At 39.0% G+C, this 25,794-nt stretch overlaps 1 protein-coding gene across 1 annotated transcript in view; it reads right to left on the reverse strand.

The window, feature by feature from the left end:
• The window catches only part of PCSK1 (proprotein convertase subtilisin/kexin type 1), a 52,640-nt gene that overhangs the window by 11,025 nt on the left and 15,821 nt on the right, over positions 1-25,794 (reverse strand). The window contains exons 4-11 of the mRNA XM_069085145.1: positions 25,048-25,194; positions 22,205-22,281; positions 17,419-17,507; positions 11,958-12,130; positions 10,133-10,345; positions 7,199-7,299; positions 2,382-2,615; positions 757-914 (exon numbers count right to left, since the gene is read on the reverse strand). Coding sequence (XP_068941246.1) covers positions 757-914; positions 2,382-2,615; positions 7,199-7,299; positions 10,133-10,345; positions 11,958-12,130; positions 17,419-17,507; positions 22,205-22,281; positions 25,048-25,194 — 1,192 coding nt within the window. The remainder of the gene's footprint in view (positions 1-756; positions 915-2,381; positions 2,616-7,198; positions 7,300-10,132; positions 10,346-11,957; positions 12,131-17,418; positions 17,508-22,204; positions 22,282-25,047; positions 25,195-25,794) is intronic.

The raw sequence follows: 25,794 nt of genomic DNA on the forward strand, positions 1-25,794 counted from the left end.
TTTTCCCCCAATTACATGTTAGAACAATTTTTAGCATTTTTTTTAAAGTTTTGAACTCCAAATTCTATCCCTCCTTCCCTCCCTCACTGAGATGGTAAGCAATCTAATATAGGTTATACATGTGCAAAGAAAGAAAAAAAAGAAGGAAAAGAAAGTAAAAAATAGCATGTTTCAGTCTGTAAATCCCTGCTTTCTTAGTAGAGGTGAGGGATTATGGGTATGGATCACTGTAGATACACCAATTCTGATTAAAGTGCTGGTTAATTTTGCTACACTGGTTTTTTTTTTTTCCCCATCTCTTTTTTACTCTTTGTTATGGTTTTCAAGGAAGTGGAGCAAGAGACATATTAGGCAATGTAAGTGACCTGAAAACAGAAGATAATAAATGATCATTTAAAAATATTGCCTATGAAAATTTAAAAAAAGGATTCCAGGAATAGTTACTATATCCGGAACATCAAGATCAATGTTAGGATTTGAAAAATCCTCCTCAAAGTATTAGAATTCTTTTTGAGTGATAAACTTATAAAACTGGGGAAATTTGAGTCAACAGACACTTTTCATAGATTTTATTCACCTCTTATCCAAATGAGCAATGGGAACTCAACCTCTAAAAAAAGTAAAATTGTTTATAGGTCTAAACTTTTCTTTTAGTTATTCTGTATCAAAATATTCCTTGAATATAACAAATTCTATAGGCACTTAAATGATTTTGTAAGGAGGGGGAAAACAAAAGAAAATATCTCTTCTCAGTACCAGCAGCAGAGGTGAGTGTGACATGAAGGTCTCCTCTCCGTGAGTATTCAATGGTTGCTTCAAATTGCACATGTTCCAAAGACTTGATAGAATTTTCTTGTCCTTCACAGGCTTTTGTGGGGATTTCAATAGTAACTACTCCATCAGCTTTCAATGATCTAAAAACAGTTAAGAATTATAAATAAATCAGCTTTTTATCAAATTCAGTACATTTTATATATGTGGCTGTACAGGCATCCTACACTGAATCAGCCAAAAGAAGGACCTAGGACTTTTTTCGTATTATGAAAATGGATTCTTGAAACAAGGTTGGTAGTTGATGTATATTAGTAAATATGAATAAGATAGCCTGAAATCTTGTTACAATACTATTGACTCTAGAATGTAAGGCTTTGGACTGTAACTGAGAAGGTTTAGGTGTTTATCTCAGAAACAGAAAGGAACTCAGAGCCCAATGAGTCCAGTCTATGATCAATGAAGAAACTTGGTGGCAAGACAGATAGAATGCAGAATAAATGGAAGAGGACAGCTGCCATATCCACCTTTTGATAATGTGGTCTCAGCCATGAAGTAGTCCCATGGCTTGGAGTAAGGAGGCCTAAACTAGAGACCTGACTCTCCTGCTCACTTAACTGTGTGTCCCTGGAGAAGTCCCTTCACTTGTCTTGGTGTTCATTTCTTTCTTTCTATTTTTAAATTATGATAAGATTGCATTCCATAATTCATGAGGCTATATAGAAGATCCAATGAGATAACCTGTGTAAAGCATTTTGCAATCATTTTGTACTATGCAAATAGAATTTATTATTTTTGACATGATTTTAGTGTCTATAGGATAGTATTAATTACAAAGATTGTAGGAATAGAGATCAATCATAACCTGGTCTAGTTTCTGTGCTGTAACTCGGTGAAATGTACATAAATAGTGAAAAATATTTTGCGTAAAAATACCATTTAACAAATTACTTGGTGTGAAGTAAAACTACAAGAGCAGAGACTACAGATGAGCAGTCTGTAAAATGAGACATTGGTATGGTTTAGAGACAAGAACATTGTACTGGGACTAAGAAGGTCTGGATCCAATGCCTACTCTCTGTTCTATATGACCATGGACAAGTGACTTAACTTCTTGGGGTCTCAATTCCTTTTCAATAAAAAGGGGAGAGGGGAATGGTTCTAAGTCTATTAGAATATTATATATTATTAGAATATTATTGTATATAATATAATTATTCATTATATTATATCATATATTATATGTGATATAATATATTATATCCTATATTATATGTGATATAATATATTATATATTGGAATATTATATATTATAAGAATATCATTATATATAATTACTTATTATACTATATATTAGAATATCATATAATATACATACTTTAATCAAATCACCCATAAGGGTTTTCTAGCATCCCACAGAAGACATTGACAGCATAAAGGCAGAAGTGGGATGTGGGAGGGAGAAGAAAGGACGAGATCTTAGCTAAAGGAGGAGATCTTAGCTGTTGCTGAGTATTCAGAGTCCTGAGAAAGTTCTTTTGTACATCAGATGCTGTATTCAAATAGCATGACAAATGGAAGTCAGAATAAAAGGTCAAGGAATTTCTTACTTGGGCTCAAAGTTGTTGTCTTTTACAATGCATTCTTTCTTCTCAGGGACACCTCTCCAAATTTTGGGATCAGCTAAATCCACCAGGGCCTTAGCATTAAGTAACCCAAATCCGAATCGACTATTCACCATCAACCCTGCTCCATTCTTCTTCCAACCAGGATTGATGGCCAGGGGATCATACTCAGAGGTCCACACGACCAAATGTTGCATATCTCTCCAGGTAAGATGAGGGCTGCATGTGGAGGGAAATTATGATATTTCAGAAACAAAACTTCTTTGCAAGTACAACCAAATAGAGTGCTAGACTTGGAATCTAGAAGACTTGAGTTAAAATTTTGCCTCAGACACTTTTACAAGCTATGTGACCCTTGAATGAAGATGAAATGATTTATATTAAGCATTTTGCAAATTTAAAGCATTAAAAATGCTAGCTTTTATCATGATTACCAATAATTACATAGCAGATAGGAATTACTGATAAACTAAGATTATGCTAATGCTTATTATTAATGAGTCTATTGGAGTTATACAGTTTTATGTCATTAATATGATCAACATATCAAGAATAATGAAATCTTAAAATTCAAAGTGATCTTTACCAATAAGTTATTTATGCATATTATACATTCAAGTCTATAAACCTATAAAGAAAAAAGTATATATCATGATGCTTAAATTACTCCTTGGTTTTGGATAAGAATAGAGATAATAACTGGACCTGTGATTTCATTGGTATAGGGAGGTATATACTGGTAAATGTTTAACAATAGACTTTCCATGGGGGAAATGTAACCATAGGAGAATTTTAAGTTTAATCTGCATCATTAACATTATGTTCATCCCTTTCATAACTGCAGACAAGCAACAGATCAAGTCCTGATTTGTAGTATTTACCGACTAGATTCCAATGGCTCACATTGGAAATTTAACAATTGACTTTCCTATGAGCTGACTCCAACATACTGAGTATAGGGAACTCCCAGTGTGGAAACTCCCTTCACTAACGCGGGTCAGCACCTTCTCTGCATCTCATAGTCTTAGAGATTTGCCCAGCATTATACAGCCAGGGTGCATCAGAGGAAGCACTAAAAACCAGGTTATCTTGGCTTCTAGGCCAGAGTTGTATCCACTGTGCCAAGATGTCTTATTCAGTAAGGTCAGTAAGGTCAATAAAGCTTTGTTTGGTAAATACAACTATTTTGTTCAAAACAGTTACTGGCACTAGAGGGCAGGCATTGTTCCCAGGGCAGGGCATTGTCTAATATACTGACTACGCAGGCACAGGGCTAGCAGAGACTGTATGAGGAAGAATTGCTTCCATATGTTACTATTTTTAAGCCAAGGAGTTAATAGCAAGAATATAAACACAAATATAGTCAATTAGACCATAAATCATATGTGGATATTTCAATAGACAATCATGGCTTCATGAAACATATGTGAAAAATTGGGTTTAACAGATGTTTGGAAAGCAATGAGTGTTACTGGACAGAGCACAAAATAGAACACTTGGGTTCCAACCTGGGCCTTGCCGCTAAGTAGCCATGTGACCTTGCAGGGGTCTTTTCACTTTTCTCACCCTCCCCATTTTCTACCATTTTCTCATTGGTGCTCTTTACTAGGTGTTTCATTAAGTACTGTCTACTTGACACAGTTATCATAAGGAAAGTACTTTGGAAACTCTCAGATTCCATAGAAATATGATTAAGTAATATCATGCAAAAACATTATCTCCAAGGTCCTTTCCATCTCTAAAATGTACCTGCCTAATATTGTAAACACCTATCAAGAGCATGTGACAGAAGGTGGAATTTGATGTGAGTCTTAAAGGAGGCCTGTGAGGCCAGGAGGTTGAAGTGAGAAGGAAGAGCATTCAAGGCATGGAGGACTGTCCCTGAAAAGGCCAATACTCAGAAGACGAAAATGGAGCATCATGGTAAGGAACAGTATGAAGGCCAATGCAGCTCTATCCCAGAATATGTAAAAGGGATTAACATGTAGGACTACTGGAGAGGTAGGAAGGAGCCAGGTTCTGAAGTGCTTAGAAAGCCAAATATATGATTTAATATTCAAATTGAAATAAATTTGAAAAAAACAACTATATCACATAGTGATTTCTTCATCCATATTTCAAGGATCTGTGATTTCATCATTGTGAGTATCTGGCTATAGACTGAAACCAAAGATATGTTTGCAGAAAATAACAATTATGGAATTAGGCATTTAGTAACACCAGTTGGAAAGGGAGTAAGTGTAATGTCTGTGGGGGGAAATGCTGGAAGTTGCTAAGTCTAGTCTTCTACTTTTCTGGCCTCAAAAAGATCATCTCCATTTCTTTTGAACATCTTAAGACATGGACATTCAGTAACCCTGGCAACATGTTTCAGTATCTCACAACACATGAAGTCGAGATTTTCTTCACAATAACTAACTCAATTCCCTCAGTGCATTTGAAGCATATTTCTCCTTTTGCACTCAGTGAAAATAGTAGGGTTTATTTTTGCCATTGTTTTGTGATATCTTTTCAATGAACTCATTATACTAAAATAATTGCCTGTTCCAATGTCTCTTTTTCCAAATTAAAAAGAATGAATAGACCCTTAATACATATTTATGGAATTAAACTGATAAGCATTTATTAAGCACCTACTATATGCCAAGCACTATGTGAAACATTCTGCAAATATTATCTCATATTTTGTCCTCAAAACAACCCTGGGGATTAGGAGCTACTGTTATCCTCATTTTACAGTTGGGGAAATTGAGGCAGACTGATGTTAAGTGACTCGCCCAGGGTCACATTGGTGTCCGAATAAGTGTCCGAGGCTGAATTTGAACTCAGGTCTTCAAGTCCAGGGCTCTATCCACTGAATCACCTTTCATCCCATTCTTTCTCTTTCTGACAAGGTTTAAGCCATTATCTCTTAACCATGAAATCAACTGTTTTTTCTCACCTTCTACAGGAATTCTCACTACTCCTTGCTTGAATAGAGGCAGGTGGGGAAGGGAGCAGAACATTTCTCGGATGGGTTCTAGTCATTTAGCATATTCCTTACTAAACATGAAAAGCCCTCTTGGGTATCAAACCAGCCTCACTGTTGTACTGTGCCTGATGCTGCCAGAACCTTGCATGCAACCCGTAGATGTTTTCTTGGCCACTCAGCAGCTTCCTCCTTGTCCTTGCTGATTGCTCTAAAGGCAATAAGGTATCTCCATTTTAACAGTGAGTGGGAGGAATTGGCTGCTTCCTTGATCTGGAGTTGCTCCAGAAGCTAAGTTCCTGGGCTAGATATTAATATGGCCTCCTCAGAAAAAGTCAATTTATCAGGTCAGATTGGCCCCTTTTATTGAAGTAATTACTCCAGGGGCAGCTAGGTGGCGCAATGAATAGAGTACCAGTCCTGGACTCAGGAGGACTTGAGTTCAAATGTGACCTCAGACACTTAACATTTACTAGCCATGTGACCTTGGGCTAGTCACTTAACCCCAATTGCCTTGCCTTCCCCCCTCCAAAAAGAAAAAAAAAAAAAGCAATTACTCCAATCACATAATGCAACTTTTCTCTAGCTCTCCCTCAGATGTCTGGCCACACCCATCAGGAAGTGTAAAACCAAGGAGAGGTCAGCTAATCTCTGTCCTCACATCAAATCGATCTGCAAAGACAAGCTGTGAGACTTTGGGCAAGTCACCATCAGCCTCAGTTTTCTTATCTGTAAAATGGGGATAATAATAGCCTCTAGATCACAGGGCTATTGTGATGAAAAATAAGAATATTTAAAAAGTACTTTGCAGATATTAAAGTATCACAAGATACTAGTTTTTGCTATTATTGTTGTTATAGTTCCATATTCTGCTAAAGTAAAAGTACTTATTTGTATGGAACTTTGCTTCTTTTCTATCTTTACAATGCTTGCTTTGGTTCTCCAGACACTGACATTGATCTGACCACTTGGATTTCATTTCCTGTTGGATACTATTTAAAAAAAAAATTCCACTTGAACTAAGCACATGACCTTGCCTGCTTAGACCTAGGGTACTTCTGTGTTCTCTCCTTACTCCCTGAGTTCTTGTCACTAAGTCTGTGCCAAATACATAAACTATTTCGAGACATCTCAGACAAACTGTATTATTGGTCACAGACTTTTCTGCCCTGCTCTACTCAACACCCTATTAAAATCTAACACGTCCTGAAACTAACTTGGACTAAACTAAACCTCTCAGGCAGACCTAGGGTTTCTAAAACTCACCTGGGCTCTAGGAATTCAATGAAGATGGTTAAGTGCCCATGGTTTTAATGATTTAATCACTCCTGGCATAGGTCAGGCTGTTCCTGTACTTTGGTACCCTAGTTCAACTACCAGGCATCATCAAGTGGCAAATACACTAAACGTGCCATAATCTAGGTGATAATTTGTTCAATTTTCAGCTCCCATTTAGATCTGCTGAATTTCCAAAATGGAGGGGGAGGGGAGATGCATGTGAGAGGGAGATATTTCATCATTTCTGTAGAGGTTCTACTTGGTTTCATTAGGCCAACCTTCCTTTCTATGAAGGATAAAAATGATCTTCAAATTAGCCAGCCTTCCTAACCATGCAGCTATGATAGTCTTAACATTTAAAGAATTGCTGACATTACCCAACATTGGAATGCAGGAATGCAGACAAACTAATCCAAGTGGCCAAAGAAAGCCAGCTCTGTAAGGGAGCGCCAACTAGGCAGGCTCCCTCATTTCTCCCTCCCTCTCTAACATACACACTTTAAAAAAAAAAAAGGCAAGTTTCAGGAAGGGTGATTCAAAGTCTTTAACATCTTACTTTGCTTCCAGGGCCAGAGCGAAGATCCCAGCAGCCAGCGGGGCAGAGGCTGATGTGCCAGTGTGGGTCTCGGTGCAGTCATCATGCAGATCAGCACTTGTCTGAGCAGTGACACAGGAGAAGGAACACAGGGAGAAAATGCAATGATTTCATAAATTTCATTGCCTGGAATTAGCTATACTCAAAGGCTAATAATGGCTATAATGAGATAACTCAGATGATCCAATCTGTCTCTCCCCAAAAAGGGTAGAGATATTGCCATCTACTGATAATTCAGGTCACTGTCTTCTTTCTCCAACTTACTTGTGATTTTGGTACCATGAATTGTCTCTTGCATTAACATTTTATCTCTTTTTTCCCCCTTGAGATTCCTAGAGTTATGCTGTATATAAAAAGGAATGTTTCAAAACCACTCTGAATCATGCTATCTCATTAATCATCATATCCATTGTGTTTGATCTAGTATATTTAGACGTCCTCTTGCTGCAAAAAAAAATTGTTCTCTTCCTTTCAGATTGACATTTGATAGTGTCTTTAACAGAAATATTCTGATTTGTGTTTGAAACTGAACTGATATTGATAATATTAATCATACTATGAACTCATACACTCAGTAGGGACTCAGTCCTCTGCTCAGCAAATACAAATGAACTTGATTCCCACATGTATGCATTCATAATCGTATTTAATAACAACTTGCTGTTTTTGTATGTCCTAACCAGAACGTTGTTTCCATTTTTTGTATGTATGTGTTTGTGTATGTAGGGCAGTGAGCATTGACGAGGAGGGCTATGTGGAACCAAACAGATAGCCTTCATGATTAATTTGCCTCCAAGATTCTCATAACTGATGACAAGGGTGGGTGGCAGTTACAGCCAATAATGGGACCGATAATGGGAGCCTACCTAGGTTTCAGTAGTGCATTTCCACTTCACTAGAGGTTTCTTTGTGTGGGCAGGAGGTGTGAAAAAATGATTTGTTCAATTATCACCTCCCACTTGGATTTGCTGAATTTCCAAAATGGAGGCAAATTTTCTCTCCTGAGGGTTGCAGAAACCGAGCTGCTGTTGACAAGAGATGCTGGGAGAGGGCCACAAGTGACAAAGCTAAGGAACAGGTTTGAGTAAGTTAGGCAGGGCTGATTTTCTTGGAACTGTTTTCATTGGTTTCCATCCTATGCATTTGGCCTCAGCATATTTGATCGAAATAGGGATCTCTTTATACCCCAAACTCCTCCTTGCTGCTTCCTTGCAGAATAATGAAGAATACGAAATAGGGCTAACTGTATATCTGAAATGCTTGATAAACCCATCTGCTTGAAAGTACTATTAAATATCCATGGAGACACTAACCTGCTGTGCTCACTTGAAAAAGGGAGGACTAAGTGTCTGTTAGCTCAGATCCAAGGAGCATATTACCTTTGTAGAATGTCTGTATCCAAAAAAAATTGTTTTTCACTGTTTGTGAAATGAATGAGTGAAAAAAATTAAGGTGAGTTAAAAAATGTTTTTCAGCTGAGACCATAATTTCATTGCTTAAATGATCACGTTATTTAAAATAATCACCAGTTCTCTGCTGGTGATTTTGTCTGGAGAAGATATAATCACTGAGCTATTTGCAATAATGCCTTTATGAGTGATTTTTACAAATACACAAGGATAGAGTTACCATATAATTCAAATGAACGTGCATACTTTTAATTGGAGAACATAACCAATGGTTATGTTATGAGATTAGGATCCTATATGCCTTCGCTAGCCAATTATTTTTTTCTGTGTCAAGAATTAATTGTGGGGTTCACAACATTTTTAATTGATGGGGCTCTGGCCACAAAGCTCCCATATCCATGCTTCAACATTTTGCCCTTGAAGAAGTCTAATAAATTACTAAAACAGGAATTCTTAACCTTTTTTTGTATCACAGATCCCTTCTCAGAACAATGTTTTTAAATGAACAAAACAAAACACATAGGATTATGAAAGAAATCTAATTATATTGAACTATAATTATAAAATATTTTTTAAAAAAACTCCAAGTTTATGGACTCTCTGAAATCTATCCATCGACTCTTTATGGGATCTGTGGACCCGAAGTTAAAAACCCCTGCCCTAAACAAAATGAATCCAGGTTATCTATAGTATATCTGAATGTGAACTGAAAGATCTTTCTAAAACATAAATTTCCTGGGCTACTGATCCGAAGGCTGAGGTCAGCTCTGGAAAATGTTGAACTCAGACATTTTCCTTTCAGCTTGACACTCTCTCAGGATGAGGCAGGCCTTTAATTGGTATTTTTTAATACCTTGCTGTGAGAGTGAAGAATGAAAGGTGAAGCACCAAAGGGATCCCCTGGGACAGGAGAGGTTGAGAAAGGCCTCTCACATCCCCTGTGCTGACCTTTAGGGAGGATCATGTAGGAGGATGGGCAAGCATAGATCGACTTAGATCTGCATGGTTAGAGAGAACTCTCAAATCAACAAGATCACAGAGCCCTCCCTTGTTGTGACTGGTTTTCTTCACAGAATAGCGCTGCCTGACGATGATCTGCACAGATGAGTGAAGTCCAAGCCCTTCCGAGAGAGTCCATTCAAAGTCTTAGAGCATTTTTAAGCACCAATAACACAGTTTCAAACTCTAATAGTTTGAAACCACATTTAGACTTCTGGGACACCCTATTGCAACAGCATTCTAACTCCTCACTCTCAAGCCAAAAGAATAAGACAGATCTAAGTATGATTATCTTTGAGGGGAAAAAAATAATATTTTAACATATGAAAACTTTACAAGTGACTAAGCATGAGTTTCCACCCATTGGGACAGCAAATGTAAGTACATCAACCCTTTCAAAAGCAATTGTTTTGTTAGCTGTATAAACAAATGACACTCCCCTGTTGTAGAAGAGTAAGTCTGATTTTAAAAAACAAAAACAACCTACGATTCTCTGGTCAGTGTAGTCCCCACTGCTGTAGGCAGTGGCCAGTGTGGATGAACACTTTTCAGCATACCAGGGAGACAGGCCTTGTTGTGAGGCACTGCTGATGGAAATGGTGTAGATACTGTCTGTGTAACCATCACAGTCACAGTCATCCCCTTGACGCCCACCATTCCCCGATGCCCAGACGAAGATGGAGCCTTTGCCCTGTCGTCCCTGTAGGCAATAGCAGAAGTGAAGGTGTAGGTCAGATCTAATCTCTTGGAAATTATTCAAAACCTCACTATCTACATATACATATAGAAAGTTCAAAATGTACACAATTGATATCTGTCCTTCAGCTCAAATCCTTCTGAAATGAATATGAAATCCTTTTATCACTCTTTTCTCATATATAATACATATAATTCTGTAAACTTTCCCTAAAGCCAGATATTTCTGTCTTCTCTGTCCCTCCTTTTGGTGTGGTATGTAGTGATCTTGGTTTTCTTTCTTAGGTAGATGGAAAACCTCACCTTCCATGCTCTTTCCTATTTCCCCCCACACTTTTTAATGCTTGTTGCGATATATTTGGATCACTGAACTTCCTCTGCCTTTCTTCAGCCTGAACCTCTTATTCTATCAGTCAGTCAGCAGAGACTAAATCAGTCATTATTCAGTGATGCATTCCAGCTGGATAAAAAGTGGCTTCTTGCTTGGGCTATATTTGACAATGCCATTCTTTCTCAGCTTGTGTCCCAAATATCTCCCTTTTAATTTTATAACATGATGGGTGTGGGCCTGCTATATGCTTGAGAGATATTGTAATAAATACATGTGATCAGATACAAACTAAGCATAAGGGCTTCAAAAAAGTGACTACATAGTTTAAAAACAGCATGCGTTCCCCAACCCACCACCCTCACCTTGAGCAGTGGCTAGTACCTTACACGTGGCCAATGCCCAATAAAATGAATGAATACAGAGAGGAATTCTGGTTACCACTCAGTGAATGTAGTAACCCAAGAATATCTGATAAGCTAAAGTTAGAAATGTCTAGAGGAACAGAATAATTTTCTTTTTTAAAAGGAAATGTTTGATCAGAATTAGATATCAGACTCAATATATTACATTCAGTGTATGTTTTCAAAAGCTTATTTTTTCCATATGTAACAGGATCTGGACAGTTCACTGGGGGATTAAAGAGGGGAGAGCTGGGGATTTCTATCTACTAGGAGACATTTATCTCCAGCATCATGTTATACCTATGTATTATATGAATATGCAACAGGGCAGAATGGATAGAGCTTGTTACTTAGTTAGAAAGACCTATGTTTAACCTTTGTCTATGACACTGCTGGCTGAGCAACTATGAGTAAGTCACAACCTCCTAAGCCTCAGGCAACTCTAACACTAGAGGTAGTTTCACATCTTGGTTTGGAGTCAGTGAAAGAATTCCTTGATTCTTACTCACATGAGTGAGTAAGTATAAGCATATATCCACATATATGTATATGAATTAAGCCAGTGTTTTTTAGTTGAGATCATAATTTCACTACTTAAATTTTATTAGATTAAAAAAGTTGGTCACTAGATATGAACATGGAAGATTTTGTTGGAACATATGCAAAGTATGAAAGTCAGGATCAGTCTAGTAAAACTCATATAACCTTATGACTTCTACCCCACTGAAGAATAATTTGGATTTGAAAATACATTTGTAATGGCAAGAGACTTCTGGAAAGCAAGAAAAGGCCACCCTCCTCTAGCTGTGCAAATGGAATTTTTTCACATGTTCTTTGCTTATGGTCATATTTCATCTCAGTTGAATTTCTTTTAAGTATCTCACCTGTTTGATGCCATATTCAAAAGCCTTCTGGGCTAACCTGCCAGGGCCTTCAACTGTTTTTCCATCATCATTAGGGCCCCAGCTTGCACTGTAAATATCCACATGGTTGGGATTGAATCCAATTGAACTGGCTTCGATGGCATCAGTCACAATGCCATCCAGCATTCTGATGCCTGAACAACAAAATATACTGTAGTCAATGTCAATCAGCATGTATGAGAGGCAGAATAGTGTCATGTAGAGATTCGTAAACTGAGGCCTCTGTCTTAAAAAAAATAGATAACTTCATTTGAAGAAAATTATTTTTCTCAATAAGCCTATGTATTCTGTTTCATGCTTTTAAAAACATTGTTCTTAGTTGTCAAAGTGAACTTCCTAAAGCACAAGGGAATCCATGGCCATATACACCCCCCTCCCCCATATCCAATCAATAAACTCCAGTGAATCCCTGTCACTTTCGGCATCAGATATATAATCCCCTGTTAGATGTTCAGAGCCCTCTATAATCTGCTTCCCCCTCAAACTTTCCAGTTTTCTTACACCGTGCATCACTCCACAGTGCACACTCCACAATCCAGTGATGCCGTCCTCATTGTAGCCTCTCCATCTACCTCCCAACTCCAGGCATTTTCACCGGCTGTCTCCCATGCACAGAATGCTCTCCCTCTTTATCTCTGCTTCTTAGTTTCCCTGGATTCTTTCAAATCCCTACTAAAATTTGCCTTTTACGGGAAGCCTTTCCCAATTCCCCTCAATGTCAGCGCCTTCTTTCTGTTGACTGTCACGTATTCCTCCTCTTGGTGAAGTCGTTTGCACGGCGTCTCCCCCGTGAAGCTGTGAGATGCAGTAACTGCACTTTGCCTTTCCTCATACCCTCAGACCTCAATACCGTACCCAGCGTATATACTTATATTTATGTTTGTTGAGTCCCTGAGAAGAGATTCATAGGTTTCACCTGACTGCCAAAGGGGTCCAAAACTCATCCAAAAAGGGTAAGAGGCTCTAAGAAGTGAAACAACCACTGGTCTTTGAGTCAAAAGACCTTGGTTTCAAGTCACAGGTTCATCATTTCCTTCATTTGGATAGCTCTAGCTAAGAATAAATGACACTGGGGCAGCTAGGTGGTGCAGTGAGTAGAGCACCAGCCCTGGAATCAGGAGGACCTGAGTTCAAATATGACCACAGACACTTAACGCTTACTAGCCGTGTGACCTTGGGCAAGTCACTTAACCCCAATTGCCCTGCCCTTCCCCCTCCAAAAAAACAAAACAAGAATAAATGACATTTATAGACAGGATTTCACTTGATTGTCATAATAACCTTTCAATTTTGAGCAAGTCAATTGCATTCTCTGAGTTTGTTTCTGCCTTTATAAAATGGTGGTCCAATAACAGCAATTCAATCGAAGAAATACAGTCCGCTATGTGCAAGGCTCAGAGCTAGGTGCTTTGTACACAGAATGGAAAATAGCGCAATCCCTGCCCTCAGACTTCTTATAATCTAATAAAACCTTCCTTGCTTATATCACACAGTTGAAAAGGTCAGATAAATGAGTGGGAAAAAAACATGTATTAAGTGCTTATTAGCTTGGCTCTGTCAAGCACTATACTAAGTCCTGGGGTTTACAAATACAGAAGTGAGTCAGAACTTGTCCTCAGGATAGCTAGGTGACTTAGTGGAGAGAGCACTAAAGCTGGAGTCAGGAAGACCTGAGTTTAAATCTAGCTTCAGATACTTATTAGCTGTGTGACCCTGGGCAAGTCACTTCATCCTGTTTACCTCAGTTTTCTGATCTGTAAAAATGAGCTAGAGAAGAAAATGACAAACCACTCCACTATCTTTGCCAAGGAAATTCCAAATGGGGTCACAAAGAGTTGGATATGACTGAAATGCCTAAAGAGTGTCCTCATGACATGTACATTGTAGTAGCCTTATTTGGGGAAATTGAGACTAGGGAAGGGTTTTATGGTTTGCAAAGTCACAAAGAAGGTCAGTAGAGTCATAGGGAAGTAGATTAAAAACTAGTAGCACTAGCAGTACTATTTTGATTATAATTCCAAGAGTTCTAATATGAGGGAGAGGGTGGTAGAAGCATCCAATTTATTTGACAAAGAATTATCTCTACAACATATGAGATAAGAGTTCATAAAGCCTCTCTTGGAAGATCCCCAAGGAGGAAGAACTCACAAACTCTCAAGGCAGCCCATGTAACTTTTGGATAGTTCCAGTCATTCATAAATTACAGTTATATTATATTTCATATGCATGATCTCTCTTGATTCTTATTATCTGCATTTTACAGATAGGAGAACTGAGACTCGTAGAGGTTCATTGACTTGCCAGGGTCACACAATTAGTAGATCTCAGAGAAGGCTCTGCAGACATTAAATCCTGTGCTCCTGCTGCTCTCGTGCCCTGCCACTTGTTAAACTGTAAAGTACTCTAAAAACATGAAGAGAAAGACACATTATGCTTCTTTGTCCTATTTTATTAAGGGCTAAAAACAACAGCAACAAAAGCCAGCATTTATACCTTGCTTTAAGGATGGGACAACACTTTATTTATGTTATCTCACTGGATTCTCATAATAGCCCTGTGAAGTAGGTGCTATTATTATCCATATTTAACAGATGAAGAAATCAAGTCTGAGAAATTAAATGACTTGCTTGGGGTCACACAGCTAGTAAATTTCTGAAATGGGACTGGAAGGTATATCTTCTTTTTTTTTGCCTTTTTTTTTGCTTTTTGCAGGGGGAAGGCAGGGCAATTGGGGTTAAGTGACTTGCCCAAGGTCACACGTCTAGTAAGTGTTAAGTGTCTGAGATCATATTTGAACTCAGGTCCTCCTGACTCCAGGGCTAGTGCTTTATTCACTGCACCACCTAGCCTCCCCAAGATATCATCTGTCCCACCCAGCTGCCTATGGGTCAGGAACCAAGCAAGCTGCATCCACGTAATTTTCTGACAGTTTCTTCATATCCCTTGCTCCCTTTCCCAAGGTGTCAAGCAGGCAACCAGGGAAGACGAAGGTCAGTGTTTCCACCATTACCCCCCTTGAATACTTGGTTCCTTTCTCTTTCCCCTCCCCTTCCTCCAATATATGCCTTAGATGTGCATGCTGCCAGTAGGGGTAAGATGGGGTGAGAACCCCACCTCTAGAGTGGTGCGTGGGGGCAGTGGAGGGGAGGCAGAAGTGACCAGATTGATTATAATAGCCTCTCATTCCCAGCTCTCACCTCCCAACCACCTTAGAAAGTGAAAAAATCCAGAAGTATATTTCTTTATGTTTCCCCAGCTGGAAATGATTTCCTTCCCATCTGATCTCACAGAACTTTGTACTCTTCCTATACACTTCCCACAATTTAATTGGCATTGTTTTTCATCTGTATATGCCTTTCCACTAAATTGCAAGCTACTTTAAAGTAAATTGTTTATCTCATTTATCTTTTATCTCCCGCAGTGCCTACGATAGTGACTTTTCCTCAATTGATCTTTGTTGAATGCTGCTACTGCTGTTATTGTTTGTCCTTCATTCTCAGAGGACCACGATGTCAGGGAGGTGATACCCTGACATGCAAGTGAATTGAATTTAAGTGAGGGAGGGCTGTGCAAAGTCACCAGCCTCACTCCCTCCTCTGGAATCATCTGGATCCAGTGGCCACATATACATCGGAATGTGGAGATGGCCCAGGATGCAGTGGCCTTTTTAAGCTAAGGTCTTTAACACGTCTCAGTTTGACTGAGAATGAATGAATGAATGAATGAATGAATGAATGAAGACTATCATACAGACCTTGTAGGAAGGTGCCAATGGTGGTAAACACCTGGCCCCATTTAGAAATCCTGTTTAGTAGAAGTGGAAAAAAAAATTTTCCACCTAAGATAGTTAAAGCATAGAAAGATAACCTTTTTCCAAGAAATGACTTAAAATAACCCAAAAGCCATTTTTAATATGTCTGTTAAGTGACATTTTCAAGGAAGAAGCATCTCTTTCTTTCCAAATAATCTCAAGGATTAAATCATTGCCATAGATTTTATTTGTGTTCCTTGAGGGTAAAAATTATTCTTCAGTTGTGGGGAATACAGAAACAACAGACTTTCAACCATCATCAGCCTCATGAATTTATTAACCAAGAAGGCAAAAGTAATTTGGACATATACAAGAATCTCCCTGATTGTTCCTGTCTTCATGTTGATAATGCTATGGGATATTCAGGTCCAGACTCTAATAGAAAATAAATCCTAGGGTCCCTGTGGTATTATTTAGTGTGGTACAAAATGAAAAAATCTGAATGCATTCTTAATGCTATATGATACATTCTAACCTATAATAAAAATTCCTTTGGAACCAAGAGAACATCCCACTGGGAGTCAAAGGCTGGGTCCTGGTCCTGGTTCTGCCTCTAATCTTCCTTCTGTTATTACCTTGGGTACCTTTCTGGGACTCAGTTTCAGCAAAATATGAGATAACTGAATTTTCCCTACACCGAGTCACTTTAGAATGGGGTAGCTAAATGATATAGTGAATAAAATGCTGACCTTGAAGTCAGGAAAACCTGAGTTCAAATCCTACCTCAGATATAAGACATGTGACCCTGGACAAGTCATTGAATTCCATCAGCCTCAATTTCCTTAATCTATAAAATAGGGACAACCACTTCATAGGGCTGTCATAAGATTTTGAAAACCTTATTATAGTATGTCACTACAACTGGTAATTTCTGTGATACTGATGTTAGAAAAGAACACCAAGTGTTTCTAGTGTAAGAAATTAAAAGATGGGAATGGAATGGAGAGGATAAGCATTTGTGGCACTTCCATGTGTCCCACAGAGAGAAAAGATTAAGAGGGAAAAATGAAAATGAATAAGGGAGAGCTGAATCCCAGCTTAATTCTCATTATTTATAAAAGAAATTGTACAAAAAAAAGACAAAATAAATAAAGTATCTGGGTGGTTCCCTCCCCAGAACATCTCTGAGAACTATAGACACCTCTAACCAGTGCCTTGATTATAGACATTTCAGATACCTGCAGCAGGCCAGATATTTAATTTTTTATTTCTCAAAGACATCTACATATATATACACACATAGCTATATAGATACCACCTGTCCAAAACATGAAGAATATGTAATGGAGCAAGAAGCCGGGAACTTTTGTTTGCTTCAGCTGCCCCATCACAAGCTGTGTAGACAATAAACCTTCCTCAAACAGAGCATATGGAAAGCTACATCTGGCTCAAAATGTGTTTAACATTTCCATTCATTTTTTTAGGATGTATGTGTTAGAGTCATTCACTCCTTTATTTAAGAATGTGTCCCCTTATTCAGCTAAGAACTGTACTTCAATTCTGAAGCTCAGCCTCATGTGGGGCCTTTCTGGAGGATTTGGCCATCAGGAAAAGGGACAATCTTTACATGTGTCCATTAACCTGACCTAGAGCAACCTTTAGTTTATTTACCTCCAACTCTGGAATTGTAGGCGACCCCAACACCACATTTCTGATTATTGGCTTGCATGGCAATTTCTCCAGCACACCTGGTTCCATGCCTGGGAACAATAAAAACATGAATAAGAAAAAATGTGTAACTTTTTACCTCATGTCGAGAGAGACTAACCCAGGAATCCTTGTCTAGCCCCTTTTAAAGCTTTTTACACCAAAGTCGATGAGACGCTTTCATACCTTCCACAAGATATTGGTTTGAAACAAATGTCTCTACTGTTTGTTACAATAATAACAATAACTCACATTTATATAATACTCTATAAAGCCACTTTCCTCATTTCAGCCCTGTGAGGTATATAGTTAAAAAATAATAGCTAGCATTTATATAATGCTTTATGGTTTACAAAATGCTTTTCATATGTTATCTCATTTTATCCTCACAATAACTTTGTGAGGTGGCTGCTGTTATGATCTTCATTTTACAGATGAGGAAACTGAGGCTGGGAGAGATTGGGGGACTTATCCAACATTATGCAAATAAGGAAGGTTCAGGGGCGGCTAGGTGGCACAGTGAATAGAGCATCGGCCCTAGAGTCAGGAGGACCTGAGTTCAAATGTGACCTGAAACACTTAACACAAAACTAGCTGTGTGACCTTGGGCAAGTCACTTAACCCAATTGCCCTCCAAAAAGCAACAAAAAAAAGGAAGGTTAAGATTTTGGACTTAAGTCTCCCTGTCTCAAAGTCCAACACTATCCACTTTCATTCAGGGTTGCTATTTTATCATTTATTTTCCCTACTTTATGGATGAAGATACTCAGAAAGGTTAAATGATTGCTTCAAATTGGTCAGTGTCCAAGCAGAGATGGGGAACCTGGTCTCCTGGCACTATAAGAAGCCGAGCATGGTGTGCTCTCTGGCTCCCAGCATTGCCTTTGGTTAGTGCTGTTCCTGTGGCTGCCTGGGGATTGTTAACTCTGAACCAACCTACACCAGATGCCCACAGCTTCCCTGACATGCCTGTTTCTTCTCCTTAGTAATCCAGTCATATGTCAGTCAGACTAGGATTCCCAGTGTTCCTCTAGTGTTGGTGGAAGAGAGCAAAGCACCTTTGGAGCTTGGAATGCTAAACAAAATACCAATAGGAGATACTGAGGAATTGCTTGTGACTTTTTCTTCCCAGAATTATTTCATAATGGAACCAGAAACCCAACAAGAGGTGAACCTTCCAAGCAGTCAGGGTAGGCACTCGTTTACATGGCATAATTTGGGGAATTTAAGAAAATGTTCTCCTTCTGAAAAAGAACTCCCACACTCCCACTCATATAGTCTTAGTGCCTAAGAATCTACTATTTGAGATTTATTCCTTCGGGTTAAACATTGCCTTCCCCTGGCATAATCTTGAAAAGAGGAAGTTTTCCTGAAAGAGATAACATATTCAGTCACTAATATTTTAGTGAGGATAAGTATATCAGATGTGATAAATGGAGCCCTGAGTTAGTATGAAGCTGTTAGGGACCCAAGGTGAGCAATGGAAGAGAAACACTGAGAGAGAATGAAAGGGCTCAGAAAAGGGAGAAGTACATTGAAAATAATTTTCCCTTCCTTCACCATTTTGCCTCGGGTTGGTACCGAACAGCAAATATTTTAGTGGGGAATTGTGTTCAGAGACATTAGATTTAGTGGCTCCTGCTAGAACATTAGTAGTCAGGTTAAGAGTGCCCTTCAGTACACAGCACATGGCAGGGTCCCTTTCTAAGTCAGGGAGGATAATCCTGCCATTAATTTTCTCCAGGGATGTAGGGAATATGCAGGGGATGAGCACAGAAGGCTTTTTCCTCCTTGCCTGTAGAGTTTCTCCTCTTTTCTCAGAATTCATTGGCATTTAAAGAGCATGAGAGATCCCTTCCTAGGATGGGCAACCAGGCCCCATCTCTTTCCCCTTATCCCTGCCTCAGGAATTTCCCCAACTGGCGGTTGTATACCCAGTTCAGAAATAATACAGGGTGATACCCAGAACTTTGTACAATGCTTGGCATATAATACATGCTTAATAAATACTTACTAACTGATTGCCCTCAAATCGTTGTTCTTTCTTATTCTCCCACTCAACAACACTGGGGATGGCTGGGCTACCAATCTAACTTCAGCACGGCTTCTTCCTCCTCCACCCCTTGGCCCTAAGCCAAGGGGAAGAATGTGAATATCTTTCTTTTCTTTTTTCTTAAGGTATACTCAAGGGGAAAGAACCTGAAATTATTTTTTTTTTAAGTGATGACAGGCACTGGCATTTTAAGAGGTTTAACTTCAAAAGGGATCATTATACAAGATAACATTTCATTTTAAAGATTATTGTGTTGGTTAAAATGCCTTGGTCATACCTCTCATTTGAGTCCTCTATGTAATTGGTGCTGAAAGGCTCAATCGAATGGCAAGAGTTTTCTACACTTCAAAGATTTTGTTATATAATGCAGTTTGGCTTACAGTGTCAGATTCAAATGCTGCTCACATTAATCTCATTTCCATATTAATAGAGAACCACAATGATACAGATAGATTTGAGAGATAATGCCATTGGAATTAGAGAATGATCCCCCATTGCTATAAATGTCAAGACAAAATGAAGACATTTATTTTCAAAGCTGGAGTCGTTCATCCTCTGACAACATGCTATTCGGACAGCTTGATTCTATAACACCAAGTGATAGGGATGCTATCATTTTGTCTGACAAAGAAAAACTGCAATGATGGTTGCTCACGGTGTCATTTTTAAACAGCTGTGCCCTAACTGGCTTAGTGGATTTTCTCTATGACTTTTGGAGTCTGTCATGTCTTCTCGAAATATGCTATTATGGGAAACAAAGAAAGGAATTCTGTTTCCACAGGATTAAAACTCCTCCCAGCGTTGAGTGATAGAAGAATGTAAGTCAGAAGTGACTGGTTCTAATCAGTTGTGACCTAGAAGAACCAAGCTTTTGGTTTTGGGTTTTTTTTTTTTGGTTTGTTTTTTGGGGGATTTTTTGGGCTTTTTTGGAGGGGAGAAGGCAGGGCAATTGGGGTTGAGTAACATGCCCACGGTCACACGGCTAGTTTTGTGTTAAGTGTGTGAGGACACATTTGAACTCAGGTCCTCCTGACTCCAAGGGCCGGTGCTCTATTCACTGCACCACCTAGCTGCCCCAGAACCAAGCTTTTGAAGGGGAACCTTTCAGAAAGAACATGGAGTGGGAGGTTCAGGAAGTTGCATCTAGCCAATGGAGAGCAAGGGGGGAAATTCAAATTGGGAACAGCATAAAAACTTTGCACTTGTCTGAGTAAGCATGCTCTCCATTGGAGAGGTACCCATTCATTAGGAATGTAAAATAAAATGAGAACTTTCCTGGCTTCACAACAAGTATTATTCTTTTTAAAGATTAATTCTATTTAATTCTAATTATCTAAAGATAAATTCTTTTCACATTATTGATTTCAACTGTAGAAACCTGGACCCACTTGATTCATAGCACATGCACTTTTCTCATTGGATAAGGGGCGGTTTTCCTTAGAAGTCAACATGCCCATATAGTGACATTCCAAAAGCAGAGTTATGTACTAGGCCCCTATAAGGGCCAGTGAAGAGACTGTGATTGAATATATACAGATATGGCCACATTTATGCACAAACAAGCAGTAACTCTAAGCTCCCTACTGTTGATGGGCAAGGCAACTCTATAGGGCATCAATCTACCCAGCTATTTCCCAGTCTTAGGGACCTCAGGGACTCACCTGGAGTAAAGCCTGAGATATAGGATGGATAGTATTTCCATACATAACGAATTGGTAGTATATTTCTTAAGCTGGCTACACATAGGTTAGGATCAATCTCCACTGCCCCTCCCCATCCCCATTCAGATATAGTTAGAGGGTCAGTGGAAAAAGCAGAGGAGATAGAAACAGGGAGACCTGAATTTGAATTCTAAGCACTCCCTAACTGTGTGACCCTACATAGGTCAAATTTTCTAAGACTCCGTTCCCTCGTCAGCAAAAACACCTACTTTTCAGGGTTATTGTAAGGATCAAATTATATAAGAAATGTAAAACGCTTTGCAAATCTTAAATCTTCATATAAATGCTGGCTATAATTATTTGTATCAAGAAAAAATGGGAGGAAGTGGAGAGAGGTTCCCCCCCTCTCTGTTCCTCCAAGAAGACATCACCCTCTGTGACAATAGAAGGATCCAACCCAGAAAATGGAGGGATTAAAAACTTCTATAAGGGGCAGCCAGGTGGCTCAGCGAGTAAGAACACTGGCCCCAGAGTCGGGATGACCTGGGATTGAATCCGGGCTCTGATACTAAGCACCACATCCAGAAATAACTGGCCTTGTAACCTTGAGTAAGTTACTTAACCCAATTGCTTGGGGGTGGGGGGGGGGGGGGGGGGGGGGGGGGGTGGCAAGGAAAATGAAGGTGGTTTGCCTTAGAGTCTCTCCTTCACCTCTTAACACTACAGTTCAACTGACCATATTCATAACTTCATAAAATAACTGAAATGCTCAATTTGACCTGGGGACTCAATCAATTCCCATATCCAACAACAACAGATGCAAAAATAGTAGGTGTTTTGGTTTCTTTTAAAAAACAACACAAAACCCCAATCATAACATTGATGGTTGGAACAAATAGTTCTACAGTTGAATGATGAAGCACTATGCATGCTGAGTATCCAGAGCGCAGAAAAGCCTGGGCCTTTTATAGTACATTTTGATCAAACAAGCTGGAAACATTTAAGTGCATTTTTCTAAGTATGGACATTTACTCACTTGTTTTCATTTGTGGGATCATATCTGGGAAACGGATCATGGTCATTGTCATTAAAGTCATAACTGGCCTCTGGGTCCTACAGAGACAACAAATCAGCATTACAGTATGACTGGTCAAAGGCAACTCACCCTCCCTTGGGAGATGGTTCAGAGGAATTTGCGGCAGTGGCATCTAGCCAGATCTGCCTGCCCGCACCTTGCATCCTCTAGCCATGTAAACGAACCAGGTGATGATAAATACAGCTAAACTAATAAGGGAGAGATCTGCTAAATATCTCTTCTCTTGCATCTAAATGCTAAGGAACCTGAAGTCATGGAAAAGGTTGTAGCGCTACTAGTAGTAACAATAATAATGGAAATGAGAATGAGGTAATAATAATTCCATTTACACAGTATTTTAGGTGTACAAAAATATGCTTTATGCATATTATCTCATTTTATTTATATTATCTCATATTTTTGTATATGATCTCATTTTAGGGTACTGTACTCAGTTAGAAAACTTGGGCCCGAGGCTTAGCACCATCACATATGACTTTGGTCAAGTCACAAAATCTCTATGAGTCTTATTTTTTTCAATCTATAAAGTGGCACCACTTTGTTTATAGGATAATTGCAAGACTCAAATAAAACAAGGTATGTGTAAGTGTTCCATAACCATAAAATGACATGTAATTGCTGTAAATTATGCTCCAAAAATAATGGACAGTGATTTACCTATATAATTTTGAATTCACAATCAATGTATTTCTTATAATGACAATTCACTGTATATTTTAAGAATTTTTTCAGGCAATTCAGAAAGAAGACTTTTAAACCAATAACTAGTATTTTAACTATTTAGGGAAGGGTGCTCTAACAGAGTTGCTACAGCCCCAGAAAGTCAAGTACTAACAGGCCTCTGGCCTTGTGGCCAAGCAGAGAGCCAGTGCTGCTTATGATTTTGTGTGTTATATATGTTTCACATATGGCCGTTGGGTTCTACTTATTGAACATCACCAGGTAACCAGACTTTTTCTAGACCTTATTCTCTCTCCTCTTTGCACATACACACACACACACACACACACACACACACACACACACCTGTTCTGGCCCTTTCTCCCCAGGCTAACTTGGTTAGCCCCATCTCTCTTCTGGAACAGATGGTAAATTGTTTATCACAAGGCTGGTGAACAGAGGAAACTATACTTTAAGTATTCATAGTGTCCTAAAGCAGGAAGGGACAACCTAAATTATCTTTTAGATCAAACCCTTCACTTTATAGTTGAAAAACTGAGGCCCAGAAAGGCTAAATCACATGCTCAAAGTCACATAGCTAGTTGGTGGGAGATTCTGGAACTAGAACCCAGATCCATTGGAGCCCAGTTCTCTGCCTTTCTGTTTACACGGTGTTGTCTGTCCCCACTACAATAGTACTTCTTTGAGTCGATGTGCCCTTAAAAAGAATTATGTTAGTATAAGCATCACTCCTAGAGTTCAGAACTTGGAGGCTGGGGAAAAGGAATGTTAGACCATGCCTAGAATCTGATCAGACTACATTGCATTCCTTCACCCTCCACCTTTTCTTCCTGTCTATGTCAATTTTATTCCCCATTGACAGTCCAACTTTTTGAACAGGGGCTAAAGCATGTAATTGAGGTCTCTTGACCCAGGATAAAACTATTTTGTAAACTGTAGGTGGGCAGAGCTTAGCTCATTCTCATGAACAAGAACTGAACTGAGCTGTGGTACTCACTTCCATTTCTTGGGAATTCTCTGTAGTCCCTGATTTGTTTTAAATTTTCTTTTTTTAAATTGAACTTTTTCAATGAATAAAAATCTATTTTCTTTTCCTTCTGATGCCCCTATTTTTAAAAAAGCACCTTTAAAAGATAAATATGCAGAGTCAAGCTAAACAAATTCCCGTATTAGCCATTTTCCTCCCTTCCCACCCCCCCAAAAATGTGTATGTTCCTTTCTGGGTCTTACTCATAATTCAGGTATCTTAGCTTTCTCCAACACTATTCACAGTTATAATTATGTTAAATATGGTAATTGGTTCCAGCCCTACTGGGACTATCCAGTGATAATTAAAATAATGTTACTATTTTGAGGGATTCATTATTGGCACTCAAAATTAAAAGTGCCCCAACCCCAACCCCTGAATTACCTTGGATTTATACTGTAAACATTTTGTATACATTCCTAGGGTCTCTCAGGATTGAATGTAAATCCCTTGAGGGCAGAAACTTTCTTTCCTTTATATCCCCAGGGCCTAGAAGAAGGTCTGCACTTAATTGGAGGCGCTTAATAAATACTTTTTTTCTTGCTAGATGTTGGTCACTCAGCATTTCTGCCTCACTGCCTTCAACCTACGTCCCTCCTGCTTTGGATTTTGAGCACAGAGGAGGTTGTACAATTTAAGCATATGACATGATGCCACGATGAAGACACTGATCTTTGCAGAAGTGCAAGAGTGAATTCTAAAAAGTGGATTTTGTTACCTAAATGTTGTTTGGCTGCCATTTTTTTTGCACAGAGGGTCTGGAAAATTTTTAATAATTCATCTTGTCTCCGTGAAAAGGGAATATGCCTGAGGTCTGATGCCCACACACATCTATTATGAGAATACTACTGGGAGATTAATTCTATTCAACTCCCAGTGACACAAAGCAGGTTTATGATAAGCTGGCAGAGGGGTGAGGGGAAGGGACAAGAGGCTCTGGATCATGTGACCCAGGCCAGGCAGAGCAGGTTCCTGCCAGAGGAAAAAAATGATCAGTTCCTTTATGTGTGTGCAGCTGAGCAGGGAGCTGTCCACCACTGTCTCGTTCAGACAGAGTGTGAGAGCTCAAACTCACATAGTTTGCATAGATGTCAGTGTGATTCCACTCCAGGCCATCGTCCAGAACAGTGATCACCACTCCTTTTCCTGTTATTCCTTTTTGCCAAACCGGTATCACGTGAAGGTCCAGCTTGGGCAAGACCGGGGTCATCCTAGTATCTTGCTAGGAAAGAAAAACAAAAATGATTGGAGGATTCATGCTTTGTTCACTTCATTTGGAAATCCAACTCGAGACTCAGTCTGGAAAATTGTGTTTGCTCTCCCTGGTGCCATTCTTGGGTGCTTAAGCAATTTAATAGCAAGTAATTAGGTTAAAAAACCCAAAATTGAGGGTAGGTCTCAAAGAGTGAATCATCAGGGTGGTACACTTTTCCTTGCTATTCCAGTGGAAAATCACTTGAAAGGATGAATCACCCTAGGGCCCCTTCCCTTTGAAGAAGCCACTTGCTCATCATTTTCTTTCTTTGCTAATGAAATGTTCAAGCTTTCCATCTACCAAAGCTTTGTTTGATATTCTATATTCCCCTTCTCTGGAAAAATCAAGTGAGGCACACATTACCATTCCTCTATGCTTTTGATTGCTTAGGGCATGCACACTCATATCTCTAAAGTGTTTTTAGCTTTGTCTCCTGAAGAAAAAGGACAACCTGCCATGGTCAGTCAATGATGTCATTTAATTGCTTGTTTCCAAATTCATATGACTTAGAGAATAAGCTTGTATCTCTCTCTCTCTCTCTCTCTCTCTCTCTCTCTCTCTCTCTCT

Source organism: Petaurus breviceps, unplaced genomic scaffold (assembly GCF_028583685.1).
Source record: "Petaurus breviceps papuanus isolate PSGF00001 unplaced genomic scaffold, PetGlider_PUasm1.0 175, whole genome shotgun sequence".
NCBI classification, from domain to species: domain Eukaryota; kingdom Metazoa; phylum Chordata; class Mammalia; order Diprotodontia; family Petauridae; genus Petaurus; species Petaurus breviceps.